Source organism: Nicotiana tomentosiformis, chromosome 2 (genome assembly GCF_000390325.3).
Source record: "Nicotiana tomentosiformis chromosome 2, ASM39032v3, whole genome shotgun sequence".
Taxonomy (NCBI): Eukaryota; Viridiplantae; Streptophyta; class Magnoliopsida; order Solanales; family Solanaceae; genus Nicotiana; species Nicotiana tomentosiformis.
In genome coordinates this window covers 43,806,903-43,825,208 of record NC_090813.1, presented here as the reverse complement: position 1 = coordinate 43,825,208, position 18,306 = coordinate 43,806,903, and the positions used below count along the sequence as shown (strand labels likewise).

At 35.7% G+C, this 18,306-nt stretch overlaps 1 protein-coding gene across 1 annotated transcript; it reads right to left on the bottom strand.

The window, feature by feature from the left end:
• Nucleotides 1-227: 227 nt before the first annotated feature.
• Nucleotides 228-15,470, bottom strand: LOC104119020 (protein MICRORCHIDIA 1-like). The gene is made up of 18 exons (XM_009630411.4): nucleotides 15,181-15,470; nucleotides 15,025-15,099; nucleotides 14,762-14,796; nucleotides 12,352-12,430; nucleotides 12,173-12,262; nucleotides 11,884-11,959; nucleotides 10,715-10,793; nucleotides 10,467-10,595; nucleotides 8,739-8,837; nucleotides 5,086-5,193; nucleotides 4,849-4,998; nucleotides 4,490-4,579; nucleotides 3,972-4,023; nucleotides 3,786-3,897; nucleotides 2,626-2,860; nucleotides 2,336-2,424; nucleotides 750-792; nucleotides 228-608 (listed from the first exon to the last, which is right to left on the bottom strand). Exons 1-18 carry the CDS (start codon nucleotides 15,431-15,433, stop codon nucleotides 501-503), a joined length of 1,902 nt encoding a protein of 633 aa, XP_009628706.2. The 5' UTR covers nucleotides 15,434-15,470; the 3' UTR covers nucleotides 228-500.
• Nucleotides 15,471-18,306: the final 2,836 nt, after the last annotated feature.

Genomic DNA, 18,306 nt, shown 5'->3' with positions numbered 1-18,306 from the left:
GGACAGACGGGACGGGCGGGACGGGACGAAACGGGACGGGATAAACGGGACGAAATGGCCATCCCGTGTCCCGTTTAACATGGGGCCATCCCGTTTAAAATTAAGTGGGACGGGACCGAGACGGGACGGGACGTCCCGTTGGACAGCCATAACTCATCTTGAGTTTTTTTAATGATTATTAATTAAATTTTCTTTTTCTTTTTTTGGTGGGGGTAGGGGAGGGAACGTTTGGTTGGGGCAGCATAAACAGACAGCATCATACATACGCCACTACATAGTAGAATAGTTTAGGGGACTTGTGCGCCCATGCATTTGCTGTATAAAATACAAAAGAGATGGGGATTAAGGAAAGCCCATAAGGGGGTTTGGGGGGGGGGGGGGAGGGGATGGAAGGTTGAAGATTCCCTAGAATATGCACCGAGAAGCCTATGGTTATCAATTCAACATGATCAAGCCGAATGCATACAATTCATGAGAGGATAGACCCTTTGTTATGCCTTCTACCCAAATTGTTTCAGAAGTTTAAGCTTTTTCTGACTTTCCAGGCGTGAAGAAAGATCGGCAGATTTCTTTTTAGTGTCCTCTAATTCTTTCTCAAGCTCCTCTATCTGTGTCATCCAACAGGACAGAATAAAATTGATGCAAATTTGTTAGATAAAAAAGGTGCCATTACTAGACTAAGTTCAATAACATAACATAAAAGAAAAACTAAGTATCAAACACATGCTCCGCATGGAAGTGCTACATACTGTACGTTTCAACTCGGTTTCCCTTTGGATGTATGACTCACACCTGTCGAACAAAGATTCAAAGTGTTAAACTGGTAGAGCCAATCAGTTTAGTTGCTAAACATTTTGTGATCACACGAGGAGGCCAAAAGCCGATACAAACTAGAGAAGGAAACAGGAAATAAGGATTAGTCCAGAAACTACATTCAGGCTTCCTAAATCAGAGATGTAAGAGAGATAAAGGACGAGAAGCTTATATCTTTAAATCTCCAAGGCAAATTTAAGTGCAAAACCAAATTCAAAGGTTCAAAACATTAATCATGTACTCATATTGGAAGGCTCATGCCACAAGAAGCAACATGCGGTTGTCACTCATCCATTGATCAACAAACTCGAGAGGAAACAGTAGCATGAATTCTGCAGAATCTTCTTCCCCTCAAATTCAATTGCTTTACACTGCAACCCTTAATCTTTTTTTTAAAAATAATGGTGGTGTCCATGCCAGCTTACGCGTACCTAAACTAACCCACGGGGTACTTGCTGCCTTGCACCAGCACCAAGTGCCAGATAATTTTGTCCACCAAGGCTTAGATATATGGGAAGAATCACCTAGCATTTTCTGTCTCTATTGGGATTTCAATTCTATTCTTTCATGGTCCATTCCAAGCTTCATTGATTGCTAGACAAGACACTTTGCATGCCACTACACCCCTTGATTTTCCTGCCACCCACCATGTTAAAGGCTTTTATTCTGTTCTAATGAAGGAGAGATGACTTTTTACATCACATCATGATCCTTTAATTTCCACCAGAACTTGTCAACGATTAATCATGTGCAGCTCCTACGATGTGTTTTCTGACCAGGTTTGACAATACTGGCAGAGCGGGCCAAAGATCGTTCATATTCTGTTTTGTTATATTTCGTGGTTATGATTGTTTAGTTTGTCTTAGCACAAGGTACAGGGTTTGCCTGGTAAGCCAACCCAGGCCACGACCCTTCATTTTTTGGCGTTGTGACAACACTTTGACAACAAGAATGAGCAACAAGATAAACCCGAAAGCATAACTAACAAACGAAGAAGAGACACACCAGAAGAAGGAAGTAATTATTGAAAAGAAAAAGAAGAGAGAGATTAGTAACAGAAAAAAAAAGCAATTGCAAGCCAAAGAACAAGGACACAAACGAAAATTACAGTAATGCATATGTAGAAGAGTTCTACAGTAGCAAAAGGCTTAAAATTTGTTCTCTTCCTTTAACTTTTGATAACAAATCTATGATATTGCTAAACATTATCTAAGGTCATTTTTGTACTAAGATTTTATCTGAGTACTCCAGCATAGCATACGTAGGACAAAGATTTCAATTTGGCCTACAATTCCCTAATAGAAATACAATCTGGGTGGATATAATCCCACCTTATCCAATATGGCCATGAATCCTGTTATCAACAATCCAATCTGAAGGGATACACCCACCTTATCCTATATGAGGTACCAAATGACTCTTTAAGTGTATAAATCCATCATTGATTAATCAATTATGCAAGGTTAACTATATGCCATGAGGCTGCATCTTAAAGAGGGCATATTTTTAAAGAAGCATGTACCTCCTAAAGAGTTGGATATTCTCTTCACAAATCTGATCAATTGACATGCAACTTGAACTGGCTATTTGTGTATCTTTTTTAACAGATCCCTGCAAATGTTCCATTAAAGAAAAAAATGAAACAGTCAACCCCGTTTTTGTACTGTTATAATAAATTGACATTATTCAACTAGACATTTGATAACTTTAGGAACATGAATGTTGTCACATTAACTTCTCAACCATGCAAAACCAGCATAGACGATAAAGTAACTCAAATAAATGCCGAGAAAAGAAAGAACCAGGTCCTACAGTTGCATTCCCTGTAATAGGTTGTACAGCTGGCAATTCCCTATTGGAATTGGTTCTTCCCACTTTGTCACTCTGCACAGAACGGAAATCTGGCCTGGGATGAGCTGCAAGGCCGGTAACTGGCTGACGGTCAATAGTTGGCGACTGTATTTGAGCATTAGCCACTTGCTCTCTCTGAAGATTTTGCAAATGTGGTTCAAGAGGCTTCAGTCCTATCAGGTGACAATGACCTTTCCTGTATTATGATCACAAGAGACATGACTATATCACAAGTTGTGAAGTACTACTAGTTTAGTGACTAACACTGATAAAATACAATGATGATGACAAATTACAATTTTGGCGGTAGTTTTGTAGAAGTAATAGTAGGTAGATGGAGACAGGATAGAGGAGAAAAGTACAGCCAAGGATACCTTAAGCTGGGAAAATAAAGTATAACCTCTACCCCATCCCCTTTTTATCTGATGGAACGTTTAATTGTATTTCTCAGTAAGCAAGATCAAGAGGGTATAATCTTGGGCGGGAGCACTAACAATCAAGACTGGCCACATGTGCTATAGCTAGCTCATGACTTGAAGCAGGATTTGACTACGAGAGAGTTTTAAAGAAAAAGTGAGAATTACTAGATCTCTATTAGTTTAAGATTTTAAATCTCTCAGCATGAGCCCATTTGATTATTACTCAGATTAGCCAACAAAATGAATCAGAACCATCTGAAGTCAGACGCGAGGTCAAAATTACATGTTTCACTATTTGCTATTTTACATTTTGCAGTATAAGTTCTTCAAAACAAGCCATCCTTTGACAGCCCACTCGCAAATTGAAGGCATAATTACCACTGAACTACATCTATTTCCCCTTTCAATCAAAAAGTATATTTATGTACTACATTGAAATTATATTTGAACTGCTAAAGCTTAGTTGATTTATGTAGTACTCAGACTTGCAAATGCACACAACAAAGTACAAGCAGAACCTCTCTTTAGTCTTTCCACAGCCCCCATTTCATCCAGAAAAAAGGAGGAAAAAACCCTTAAGGGTTCTGAGAGAAGATTAAACCAACAAGGAATTGAAAATATGACCAACAAATTTACATAACTGAACATACAAAAAGATAATTAACTCCTGTTAAATATCTGAAATTACGGTATAGAACATACCAGTAGTCCATCACCATTTGCTTTAGCCTAGTCTCCAGCTTGAAAAACAGAGACGATCTTTCAAAATCTTGCTTGTCATGTGCAGGTTCTATGAAATTTGCTTCCAGAACACCTGAGTCAAGGGAAATTGAGTACATCATCGTCGTAATGAGTAGAGTGAGTCTAAATTGAACTCAAAATACATACCAACAACACCATTTCCTTTGGAAGAACCATCTGCAGTAACTTTCCAGAATGGCTAAGAAAACCCAGAAGAACATAATCAGCAATAGGCAATTTCAAGTTTAACTTAGAAAAGTTATCTATTAAAGTAATCACAAGTCCAGCAAAATTCATTTCAGACCAACTGCAAAGTTTGGATGCACCTACATGCCCGCATACATCCCAATATTTATTCATGAATTTCAAGGTCTACTCAAATGTTTGTCCTCTTTCTTTTTCTCTCTTTTCCCGCTGGGAGGGGGGGAGGGGTTAAACTGAGGCCAAAGCAGATAAAGTTTTTGTTAACAGCTTCAACTAAGAAAAAGAAAATCTTGTTTTGTTAAACTCTTCAGCTAAGAAAAAAAAGATATTTTGCATATAATGGTAATCAAAATTCTTTGAAAATACTCAGGTGAGGCGATTGCACAAAAAAAAAGAAAGATATTGCAACAAAAAAACTGCTCTGGAAGATGACATGTTTCTCCAACCACAACATCGCATACCCTGATGAGGCGATTTTTGTGGTAAATGTTGAATCCACAAACTGGTGATGGAGCGTCCTTGACGAAGCCTAAAGTTGTTTCAACCAAGATCTGCAGCAGAAAAGTTGTTTGAATCCACATATTTAGATGATGGTCAAATATTACCACAAGCTTCGCAACAGACTTGCAATTAGTGAATACCCACACTCAGAAAATCATATGTGAGGAGAAACTCATATAATATTACAACTGCTATTTTATTCTCATTGTGAATATTTAACACAATAGAACAGTTTACAATCTAAAGTTGGACTCTTCTAATCTAATTTGAACATGCAGCCCCCGAAGCAGGAAAATCAAGAACCCTTATCATACCGTACCTCCTTTGATGTCCCAGCAAGCTGTGGTCTGTAGGTGATTACTTTTGAGTGCTTCAACTCCTCAAGAATATTAAACTGCTCAACGGGCTTCCCTCTTAGTATGATACTGAAATTTGTAAATTTTTTGAGGTATAATATGGATGTGTATGCCTGACAAGAGATACACAGGCATTAAGATACATTAGCAAAATATTCAGCAGGGATGTTTACAGGAATTAAGCAAATTTAAGTGGTTACTCTTAGTGAGTAGCGTAAGCGATAGGAAATATGGGATTGCTGTTCAAGCGCTCTCTTGTTTGTTTTTGATGTATTTCCACAATTAGCTTCATCTCTCAACATTATATCCTGCTTGACCAACAAAAGAAAAAATACGACATCCTTTAAATAGCAAGAGGAGGATGAGGGCGAAAAGCAGGAAATCTTCAAAGAACAGCAGCGGCATGACCCGTGAGTCCAAAAATATAATACATCAACAATCATTGTTATAAGACACATACTAAGAGTAATCAGAGGAGTTATAATCATGTTAGATGAATGAAATAAAGTTCTAGCCTAATGGAGATGACGTTTAGCTGCTTATTGTATGAAGAGAATTATGAGTTTACTCCATAACAAGAGCATTAGACATAGACGGAATCGTCAAAAACCACTTGTTTATCAAGACCTTCTTTCTCCTTTTTCTTCCTTTGTTGGGATCAAGGCAAGTCAAAGACACACTTACATAAGGTTCATGCTTCACAGGAATCTCTAGAGCCCGCTAAGAGATTCTACAATATTGTAAGGATAGGTGAGAAATTTGGAGAATTCCTAGTTTTAGAGAAGCCTTGGTTTGTCCTAAAAGACAAATTACTAAGTACTGGAATGAAACTGGCCCAACTAGATCACAATGTATTTAGAAGATTCATGTAACTGGCCCAACCTAGTTTCAGGTTGAGACATAGTTGTTAACAAGAGCCACTCCATGAAACTGGCCTCTCATTGAGGCTTATACCAAACTAAATCAACTATTAGTGTGCTCAACATTACAATGCGCTCAAAATTTACTGGTCATGTACGAAATCTAAAATGTGCAATACATTGCCACGCCTAAAGGTTGTGTAAAACATCCTCATAAGAAACTCAATGACGATGCCTTACTTACATGAAAGCCAGGCTCTACCCTTTACAACAACAACAACAAACCAAACCCAGTATAGTCCCGCAAGTGAGGTCTGGGGAGGGTAGTGACCTTACTCCTACCTGGAAGGTAGAGAGGTTGTTTCCGATAGACCTTCGGCTCAAGGAAAGATGAGAAGAAAGCAATAGTAACAAGCAGTAATAACAATAAGATAATAAGAAAACGAAGCGAAATAGAAATCTAGTAATAATAGAATACAAGACTAACACTAATACTACTAGTATGGGAAGGAAACACTCTCGACTACCTACTAACCATCTACCTTAATTCTCGACAACACCTTCCTGTCAGGGGTCATGTCCTCGGTAAGCTGAAGCAATACCATATCCTGCTAATCACCTCTCCCCAATACTTCTTAGGCCTACCTCTACCTCTTCTCAGACCCGCCAAAGGCCAACCTCTCTCGCCTCCTTACTGGGGCATCTGTGATTCTCCTCTTCACATGCCCAAACCATCTAAGCGTCACTTCGTGCATCTTGTCATGCACCGGGGCGGCCCGAATGAGGCTCTACCCTTTGAAAGAAAAAAAAGGACACAAGTTTAAAGATTTTGAAAAAGTAGAAAAGCTCTACCCATAACAACCAATAGGACCTAGTCTGAAAACTTGATATTACAAGTTCAACAAAATAGCACGACAGTGAAAGAGCTTATGTTCAATTGGGGTGGCATAAGAGAAGACGCCGGGCTTGGGATGTTCCTCCTTTAGCACTTATGCGGGTCGTATGGATATAAAGAAATAGGAGAGCTTTTGAAAGTGTTGAGATGCATTTTGTACATATGAGGAATAGCCTCTTGTCCCCTATTTCTTCATGGTGCACCCATGAGGTCCCTTTATGTATGGAAGATTGGATGTCGTTCGTAGAAAATCATATCTTTTTTTTAGGTTTTTTTACTTTTTGGTATACTTCTTGTATATACGCATTTTCTAGCCATATTTATTACTAATAGAATTATTACTTGATCAAAACGAACACAATCAAACATAATTTCTCATGGATCGCTTCAAAAATAAATTCAACCATCATGTATTGGGGCATAACTCTTAGACCTAAACAATGATCAGTTAATATTAGGGAATTGGGATTTAAAGAAGCACAAAAAGCATTTTGCTAACATGCTCCAGCAGTTCGGCAAGGATTTGAGATGTATGGATAGACATACAACATCAAAGGTGGGGAACCAATTATTCACCAAGGCTATCAAACATTGTCAGCGATTGGTTTTTGGAAATGGTGAACATGTTGATTTATGAGTTCTAATAACATTTTTTTGTAAGGTAAAGATTTTATTAATAAAAGTACCAAGATGGTACATAAGACTACACCAAGTTTAGCCAACACCTATAACAACATACTTCCAGTTACAAATTAGTTAGCACATCCAGAAACTCCATATACTGATCTAAGCTTTCAACTAAACATTTCTTACACCAAAGAAATTAAATTTGAAGACAAGTATTTTTTATTCTAGCAATGTGAGTCCTCTTGTCCTCAAAGCAAGCATTGTTCCTTTCTTCCCAGATGGTCCAAAAAATGCATAGGGGGATGTTTCCAATAACATACTTTTCACATGGTCGTCAATCGAAAGATGACATTTATGGATTGCTGGAAGGTCAACCCCAAGTAAAGAAGCTTCCATAAATTTAAAAGTTTCTGGAGAAAAAGGAATTTGTGGGTTGCCAATCACATGAAGCTTGACCGCAGCAGAAAAAAAGCTCTAAACGAACTCCATCTTTACAAGGTTCAAATAAAATTTTAAATGTTCAAATATAATTATCTTTAGAAGGTTTTCTTTGACACTCATACCTCCAAACGACCAATAGAGTTTTTCTTTGGGTTCTCTTTTCATTCTTTTTTTAATGAATAAGGACCAAAACAGAGTTGTCTCTCTACTACAGAACAAACTTTTTATTGGGACAACAGAAAGTTCAAGGTTGTGGACACCTATATGGAAATGAAAGCCAAAATAGTCTATGAAAATCAACTCTAAAAATACGCAGTTTTTGCAGGTTTAGAGAGTGCAATCACAAGGCTGTGCAAGTGTAACATTCTCTAACTCCCTCCGAATGTGTAACCCAATTCTGGGGTTTACACATGGATTTGAACCTTTTTTAAGAAATAGAGAGAGAGGAGGCTCGATCTTGGAGTAAAGGGAGTCATATTAGGCTCATCAGATTAATGAGTTGGCCTGGAGCAATGTTAGTTTGCTCGATGAGTTGAATATAGAGAGAGAAAGCGAAGCCAAGAGCAGCTCCATGGGTTGAGTTGAAAGAGAGAAACTCAAAGAGATAGAGCATGAAAAGAAAAGGCTGTTGTGAGAATTATGAATTCCCCGAAGTTTGAATCTGATACCATGTCAAAGAATCTAAGCACCCAACAGAAAATCTTAAGACAATAGGTGGAGTAGTCCAGAACTATTATAAACTCCTGACAGGCGTAGCACTCTCTAACACTACTGGACATTACAAAAATGGTTATAGCCATGTATAAACTTTCCGTCCTTATTCTTTTTAACATGTTTACAAAGGGTAAATCCAAAAGTTCTGACCTTCACAGCAAACCAAAAAGTTCTAAGTACTAATTTTTATGGTCGACAATTCAGTCTTAGGTGAAAGGCGCAATAGAATCCTTTGACCTTTATTAGCTAGCATGCCAAGATATCCAAGCTCAGACTGGAGAGAGCTGAGCCAAATGTTTTCAGGAAATAGACATACCTCATCATCGTCATCAAAGTTCAGCTCATAAATTCCTTCATCATTCAGCCATAGGTTGTAGACTATAATCTTAGTTCCATGTGATTTTATATCCTCAAACTGGAGAACATACAAGAGAAAGACAGAACATTCAGTAATAACAAATAAAAGTAATTATTGTAACAATAATTGCTTTTATTTAGCAGAATCATGTACATGCAGTTGCTATAGTTGCATATATAGAGTTATATGCTATGTACTCAAGCAAGAGTGGACGTGGTGTCAAATCATCCCAAATCTTTGCAGTAATTTCACTAAGGGCCTGTTTGGAAAGCCACCTTGGAATTAGATTTGAGTATAACTCGATGCAGTTACACAGTTTTGGTGTGTTTGTCTCGCCAAGCAAATTACTTGGTCAACATGGAATTGGGTGTAGAAGATGACTTTTCAATTCTCTATTATTTTTCTTTTCCAAATATATTATTCTTTTTACACTCTTTTTCTTCCATTTCTTTTCTTCAACAGATATGAATGCTAGAGCAATTAGATAAAATTGCTTATAAAGTTTTGTTATGAGAATTCTTTTATGAGGAACACATGTTAAAATAATTTCTTACTTTACTAGCTTTGTTTTCTGTTCATTAGCATAAATAATTTATTACTTTAAAAAAAAGAACTTTTTAAACTCATGTCTATTTTTTGTTATTTAAAAGATGCAACAAATAATGAATTTCATATCCTCTTCACATGATATAATTTAAATTCATAGTTGATAATATAATTTTATAGAGAATGTATTTTAAATACCCATTAATAACGTACTTCCTCTGTCTCAATTTGTGTGGCGGTCTTTGACTGTGCATGGAGTTTAAGAAAGAAAGGAAATTTTTTGAAACTTGTAGTCTAAAACAAACCATAGATATTTGTGTGGCTGTAAATCAATTCATTAAGGATAAAGTCGGAATTCTAAAAATAAATTATTTCTAAATAATGAAATGTGACATTCTTTTGTTAGACGGACTAAAAAGGAAAGAATGCTACATAAATTGGGACGGCGGGAGTAATATTTAATATTTCTTATATTCAAATATATAGTAGTCACAAATTAAAGTTAATTTATTTGCTCATCTGAAAGAAAGTTGATTTAATTTTTGATAATCACTTCTATTTTAAAAATTCAGAATATTTAGCTACGTAATTACACAATATAACCAAACATGATGCTGAAACTTACTTTGTAATTACATTACACTATGGCAAACAAACATGTCTTTGTAAATTACTAGTCTACGTAATTGCACAGCCTAGCAATTACACAGCGTCCAAACACACCCTGAATAATTTCCTGACAGATCTATGATTTTACAAATAGACAAAAGCAAGGAGCAACAATCGAACAGATCAAAAAATGGGAAAGAGAAAATGTCCCCCCCCCCCCCCAAAAAAAAAAACCCCGAGAAAAACTGTGTATCTAAATTTGAGAAAAAGGAAGTACATATTCGCTCAGAGTTTCGTAGGTTTGTCTTGATATGCTTAATGAGTTAACATAAATGCATATTTTAATATTTGATTGTTTTGTGATCATGGCATCTTCTCATAAAAAAGAACTTCAGATAACACATCGAAGCTCTGAGTCTGCAACAAAGAATTGAATCTATAAAGTAACTTTCTAAAACGGTTTTTCACACAAAACAAATTTATAAAATAAAAAAGTAGCTTTATAGTATCTGCACCAATTAACCAACCAACCTGTTGCATAAGATCCATCTTTGTTGCAAAAGGGGACCACTCAAGGATTGTTTTCAAGTTAGTTGACCAATCATCTTGAGAGCCACATAGTATTGGTTCAGCCCAATGGTCAGAGATATCAAAATCGATCTGCATCAATTTTCAATTAAAAGGAGAAAGAATAAGAATAGATGTTCATGTTCAATAACAGATTACAAGCTTCAAGTGCCAAATATTAAAAAATTCAACAGATTGTAAAGAATATTTACCATTGGAACAATCACATCATCTTGCCCTGTTCTCCGAAGAAATGTATAGGACAGAAGACCAATACTTTGAGTTGCTCGGCTAGACCATAAAGGGCAGAAAATATCAAATTAGATTATCAAGCATAATATCAATTCTAGTAACATAACTAACAGTTTGGTAATACGAGTGAGCAGTAAGTTTCAGATGACAGGGTTTTTTAATTGACATATAGTATGGAGTCTCGCAGCGATTTCTCGTTGAAATAAAACACTTCAAGGAAACGTTTCTGAATTGGTTTTGAAGCCACAACAAGGTATGATAATTGCATCATAAAACGTCGGGCAATATTGTTGTATCATTATTTAAAAATGAGTATTCAGTAAAGTGCTTTGACTTTTGGTATAATCACAGCCGCTGGACTCGTGTCATTTTGTTCTTCTTCCTTTTCTCAATTAAGGGATCAATCTTTTGTTTGCAAGGGTTAAGATAGCCTTTTATATTCTGTTCCCATTTAACAAAAACCAACCAACAGTAGCAACGCTTGAAAACCAAATACAACAACAACAACAACAACCCAGTATAATCCCACTATTGAGGTCTGGGGAGGGTAGTGTGTACGCAGACCTTACCCCTACCCTGGGGTAGAGAGGCTGTTTCCAATAGACCCTCGGCATCCTTCCCTCCAAGAACTCCCCACCTTGCTCTTGGGGTGACTCGAACTCACAACCTCTTGGTTGGATGTGGAGGGTGCTTACCATCAGAGCAAGGGTGCTCCCTACCTTGCTCTATTTGAAAACCAAATAGAAAATAGGAATAATTAGTTACTAATCTAAAGGGTTACACCCTTCAAAAAAACTTAGATTATTTATTTATATTTTAACAAATGGGATATTTAAATCAGTAAGAAGGATATTATGGTAATTTAACTTTTCAGTTTAGGGGCTTCCCGCTTTTATAACAGTATAGATAGATTATATAATAAGCTATGTTTTCTTAAGAGGGACATAATATAAACCTTGAGAGTTGGTGATTCATAAAACAACTCCTAAAAATTCTTTATTGAAATCAATGTGATATCTTGAAGGACCCTCAGGTTCCATAACTACGAGAGAGAGAGAGAGAGAGAGAGAGAGAGAGAGAGAGAGAGAGAGAGAGAGAGAGAGAGAGAGAGAGAGAGAGAGAGAGATACCCTGACTGAGATGAACGGCTGAAAACAATTACATCAGCACCTAACCTCATGGTACTCGTCTTAAATCCATTACCATCTAAACTCCAGGAAAAGACCAAAGAAAACAAATTAGCTTTCAAAATATCAAGTAGCATATTCATCAAAAAGAAAAAGTCAAGCAGCATAAAATGCCTCAAAACCTCACAGAAGTATAAGTGATTCCCAAGCACCAACGGAGCGCAAAAACAGATTATGCCAGTAATACAAATTAATACACCTAATCCAATTATTTGAAACTCTAGATGCTTACATTGTCCAATTGTTGAGTTTGATGTTTTTGAAGAATAACCCAGGCTCATGCATTTGCGAAGACGTTCTGGATCCATACCACCCCCATCGTCTGCTCAGATGATATAGTATATGTTATGGCAATTGTAACAAGGTAAAAAGTGTAGTATGATAGTGATGAAAATAACAGCAATACCACACCCTGGAAGAGCAATGCAGGAGAGTTGTCCCTTGGGTTATAAATTCTGTCAACTTTCACGCAAGTTGCCCCACTGCTTATCTAGTATGCAGATAAAAACCTTATCAAACAAAGCATCCAGATTAAGACAAAGAAGAAAAACGGCCATTAAACAAAAGAAAATTTATACAAGTGCAAGAGAGACTGGTTTAACATACAATCTTGATTTTCCCTTCACCACATTATCTAAATTGTTTAACAAGAGTCACATGAAAGTGAAAGTACAGAATCTACCAGTGCAAGCAGCATAGCCAGAGATTTTTTTATAAGTCGGCATGGTGGAGAAAGATTTTCGTCCAAATAAATCATACGACTTTCGATGTTGAAGGCTGGGAAATGGTGGCTCTCAGTTAAATGATATGAGTTTGCCAGCGTATAAGCTTCTGTAGAAGGAAACTTCTCACAGGACTAAAAATAGAAAGTGGTGATCGGTTCAGGTTGAAAGAGCTAAAATTGTCAGCTATGTTATCTGCATGCCCATAATGAAGAAGAAAACTCATCAAAAGATCTAGGCCTTTTTGCCCTAATGCAACTGACACAACAACTTAGGTAGAACTAACAGAAAAATTTCTATTGTAGGTCCAAGAAAAGGGGAGAAGCTGTGAGCAAAATATCCGAAGAATCTTTAGTCTTGAACAACGGAGGATAGTTAATCACATAATTTATTTAAAAAATCAACATAAGAATGTTCTTTTTTTATAAGGTAATAAAATTTAATGAAGGGGCATAAAGAAGCCCGTATACGAGTAGTATATCAAAAAGTAAAACCTACAAAAACATATGGTTTTTCTACGAACAACACCGGATCTTCAATACACAAAGGAATCTAATGAGTGCACCAAAATGGTATAAGGGATAAGAACTACTCCAAAACTGTACAAAATTCATTTCTACACCCTCATAAGCTCTCCTATTTTTCTCTCCAAAAGACCCACATTAGTGCGAGAAGACCACATCCATGCCCTACGCCTTCTCTTTCGTTTTCCACCACTCCAGCTGAAAATTAACTCCTTCACAGTGCCTGGCATCACCCCTTTTATTTACTCCAGGACACCATAAATTGAAGAACACCTCTTTCATGAGTAAAAAATATAAAATGAAGAGGGAATAGCAAACAATTACTTAGATTAATTAAACAATTGCAGCCTCTAATATTTTGCAAAATAATAATATAGAGACATGAGAATGTGTCTCACTGCTCTTCCTCATCAAGAAAATGTGCCTTAGTACTCTCTGGCACATTTGCTAGAACAAACAACAAATGAGAAAAATAAATATTTACAACTGAAAATCACAAAATGTTAGGAGCCAAATGCGATAACCTTGAGTATTAGAAAGTCTAATTGAAGAAACCAAAGGTTAGTGAGAATTATTGTTAAGATGTTCAAGTCTCAAAATAATTGAATTTCCATCCAAAACGAAAAAGGAGGAAATGAAACACACGAAGGTTAGAAAGTTGTGAGGTATCCAAACCAACAGGTGTCTAACCTAAAGTTCTTACTAAAATGGAGCTTCTGTTACCTACTCAGCACAGAACAAGGGGGAGAGAAAGAAGGGTAAACTTGCGGCCTTTTGGTTCTGATTGCTTGATGCTATGTTAAATTAGAAAGTTGTTAGAAACAAGATTCACTACAAGACTCAATCAAACTTCCCCAAGGGGACCAACAAGCTCTTGGCTAAGAAGATGATCTTGTGAGGCCTCATGTCTACCTCTGCAAAGAAACTTAGACAAAAGAACCACATTTTAGTTGCAAAACCTCTTAGGATATTTAACCTTTGAATACCACAATTACGTCTTAGGGCCACCTTAGACAACAAGAAGTCAAATGAAAATAATAGAAATAAAAAGAGAATGGTTCTCTTGCGAATAGTGATGTCTACCAATCAAACGATGAACATCTCAACTTTAACAACAATTAATTCAAAAATGCAATGGCCCGTAAGAACAATTCAAAGCTATTCTTCTCGCCAGAAACCAATTCAAAAATGCCTAAATCCTCGGTAGTACCACTACTAACTTTTTGTATGAGGATATTATCGGCAAACAAGGGAAAGAAAGCTTAAAATGAAACAACTTGGTAATATTTTAGTTAGATTGTGCTCAACATGGAGGAAATGACATGATTCTGTGACAATAGGTTTCTAATTGAAGGAAAGTCCGTCGGACGACAATGAAAGCGAGTGTGTGAGGTGAGTTAACCAAAGCAGCAAAATATAGCAGAACTCTTAAAGACATATGGGGCGACAATGCTGTAGTTTCAACAGAAACCAGACCTCAAGCAGAATCGATAAATTATAAGTAGAAAGCCTGAACTTCTATTTTCACCGCATAGAACACAATACAACAAAAATAATCAACATTACAGTAAATACCTCGTCAACAGCATTATCCAAAAGCTCGGCTATTGCTGCAATGACATTCAAAGTATCAGTGGTCGTACAATAACAAGAGCAAAATGGATCCACAGTGAAAGTTGCAAAACGTACTTATTAATTAACTATCTTCTACCACCATAAGACTATGATTTATAAGATTAGACTTCTATCAAACCCAAAACAATCCAAAGTTCATTTATTTTTAAAACTAGATCAAAGTGCCACATGCAAATGAAAAAGTACACAGTAATAAAGTTTACCTCCGAACGCCCATTTATGAGAAGTAGCATTGGAATGCAGAAATTTGGGATGAACACGCGCATGTTCCAATTCACCTACAGGTAAAATAAAATTTAATCATGTTGGCAGTAAAAGTAAACTCTGAACTGCGAAAAAATAAAAGATGAGAAATGAACCATGCATAGCAGTTGATTTGATACGACCAACTTCAAAATTGCCAGCTTTCCAGAAACTTCGAGACTCCAGTGGCCTGTAATTGGATGGAACAATCGCGTTGGGACTTTCTATTACCGGTGATTTACTCAGTGAAGTTCCTCCGTGAGGCATGTCTGGTTTTCTCTTCCCGACGACGGAAACGCCGGCGTCTTCGTCGTCGCTACTGTCGAGTTCGACGACCTCGATTGGGGGCTTCTCTTGCTTAGGCGACATTGAGAAATAATTCAATTTGAGGGAAGTATGTAACACTTTATACTTCCTTCAAAACAAACACTTGAGGTCATTCGTAGCATGTATTATGAAAAATAATATATGTATTGTTTTATTGATCTCTTGTTTGATAATATTTTTTAATCTATAAGTATCATTTTTTTTTAAAAGTGATATAAATATTATTTTAAGAATTACGTTTGAGTTATATATATATTAAACTTAAAGGAAGTAAGTGAAAAATTATGAAAATGATGATTAATGTCGATCCTATTTAATTAACTCAATAAAAAAATAAGCTCTACCTTATGAAAGTCTTTAAAATCTTAAATGTTAGTTCTACCAAAATTAGATTATTAATTATAATTACGATTTTTATTCAACATGAAGGGCACTTATGAAGGATCAAAGTTTATCAACATTTCATGTTAATATTTCATATTTTTATGATATAGTTATTGTGTCAATATAAATAGACAAATTAGACTCGTCCATCGAAAAGTTTTTAGTGCGAATATTGATCCTTAAATCATATTCCATCAAAATTATGGTAAAATTTAATTAGTTGGATTTAAAATTTTAAATATTACATAAAATTTTAAATGTTAATATAATTTATTAACATGGAATTATTTGTTAAAGGGATTGATATAAATTACTCTACAAATTTTTAGATGGTAGGCTTTCCGATTGATTGGAAAGATTTTAGACTCACACATAAAAAAAAGCTATCTAACCCGATCAATATTTTGTTTTTTGCCTTTGTTTGTACTTTTAAGCTTTATAAATATTTAGGTAAACATACTCATAATTATAATAAAATAAATTATACGTCTACCTAACGTGAGAGGGTTCATATTTTTGGAGTTAAAGATTGATTATTTTACTCAATTCAAATAAGGGACACACACACACACATACATACATATATATATATATATATATATATATATATATATATATATATATATATATATATATATATATATATATATATATATATATATATATATAAAAGTTTATTTGACTTTAAACTCCTAAATATTAGGAATTTATACGTAGTTCAAATAAGGAAATACTTAATAGTTAATATTTTATTTATTTTAAAATCTTAAATATTAGGTAAATAGTTAAATGACGATATTATCTAGTGTAAAATTACTTTTTAAAGGATAAAAAAGGCGAACAATATTTCGTCAAGGGGTTTCGTGCTTTTAATATAGTATAGATAGATATATAACTAATATATGAGTTATACATCCTATTCGGTATTTATTCTTATAGGCCAAATACATATCCAGCCCCTCAAACTTCCCTCATCTTTTCATTTGGACACTTAAACTAAGCCTTATTCCCATTAAACACCTAGGTCTTATTTATTTTTTTCAAGAATAATACGTGTGAACCTGAATACACATATGAATATCAAGATGTGCATTAAGATTAAGACATCTGAATCTGAATACACGTCTGGATATTAAGACGCGTATCAAGATCTGAATACAATGATTAAGATTGTTTATTTTTCAACATCTGAATGTATAAAATTTATCTTTATTTGAAAATTAATAAACACAAAAATCAAATAAAATACTAATTAATCTAATATTCTATCAATAAAATAAAAAATTTTAAAAGATCGTAGTTAGTGGTGGTGATGGCTAACAGTGGTGCTTGTAAATGCCTACTAGAGGCGGCGGTTGGTGGTGGTTTTGGTAGTAGCTAGTGATGATTGGTAGTGATAGAGATTATGGTTGAGGATGGTGGTGGTGGGTGGTAATAATTAGTAATGGTGGCTAGTGGTTGTGTTTGTGATTGAGGAATGTGGTTGTCACGATCCAAAATCCAACTAGTCGTGATGACACCTAACACAACCCGTTAGGTAAGCCAATTACCAACTATGCAATTCCAATAATAATTATTAAATCAATTTAAGTAATTAAAGGTCTTAATCTTATACAATCCCCAAGAACTAGTAGTACAAATCATGAGCTTCTAAGAATGGAGTTTTACAAAGCGGAAATGAAATAAATACATAGTCGGTTTGAATAGTACATAAACAGAGCTTTTATAAATCTAAGGCTACCATGAACAAGAGGCAGCTACAATAGGAACGCAGGTACATCTTCAAATCCCGCAACCATCGAGCACAGCAACAACAACAACAACTAACATCTGCACGCAATGTGCAGAAATATAGTATCAGTACAACCGGCCCCATGTACTAAGTAAGTAACAAACCTAGCCTTAGGTTGAAAGTAGTGACGAGCTTCCACCAAGGTCGGGTCCAAAATCAATAGTCCACAACAATCCATAACAACATAAAGCAAATAATATCAGAAGTAACTCACAGATACAATGCTCAACAAAATCATGATTTCAAAAATAATAGTTCTTCCTTTCAATTACATCAGTGAAAACCCAAATCGTTTACCGAAATTGCTGAAAATATGAATAAGTTTGAAAACAATAATTTTTCCTAAAAATCCTTTCAATAATAAATGAGATATTTCTTTTTCTTTCCATATAACCCGTGTAAAAATAAATGTATCACTATGCCCATCTGTCAAAAAATGTGTGAAAATCATGAATGATGTGATGCAGTACAACATGAGAAAAATACATTTCTATGCTTGTATGTCATGTGTGCATGCCATTGCGATGCAACTCAATGATAAAATCATAAACAACAGCCCTTCGGGAATACCTCACTATCACTCATATACAGCCCCTCGGGCAAACCTCACAATCACCCATGCCTCTCGGGCATACCTCACAATCACTCATGCCACTCGGGCATACCTCACAATCACTCATGCCTCCTAGTCACTCATCACTCGACACTCGCACTCAGTACGTACATGCGCTCACTGGGG

What these genes read in the sequence shown, in the direction of transcription:
- LOC104119020 (XM_009630411.4), bottom strand. Translation starts at nt 15,433, where the DNA reads ATGTCGCCTAAGCAAGAGAAGCCCCCAATCGAGGTCGTCGAACTCGAC. An exon ending in TCCTGCATTGCTCTTCCAGG is followed by an intron (nt 12,263 to 12,351) that starts GTGTGGTATTGC and finishes TCATCTGAGCAG; the next exon opens with ACGATGGGGGTGGTATGGAT. An exon ending in ACAAAAATCGCCTCATCAGG is followed by an intron (nt 4,024 to 4,489) that starts GTATGCGATGTT and finishes GGGTTTTCTTAG; the next exon opens with CCATTCTGGAAAGTTACTGC.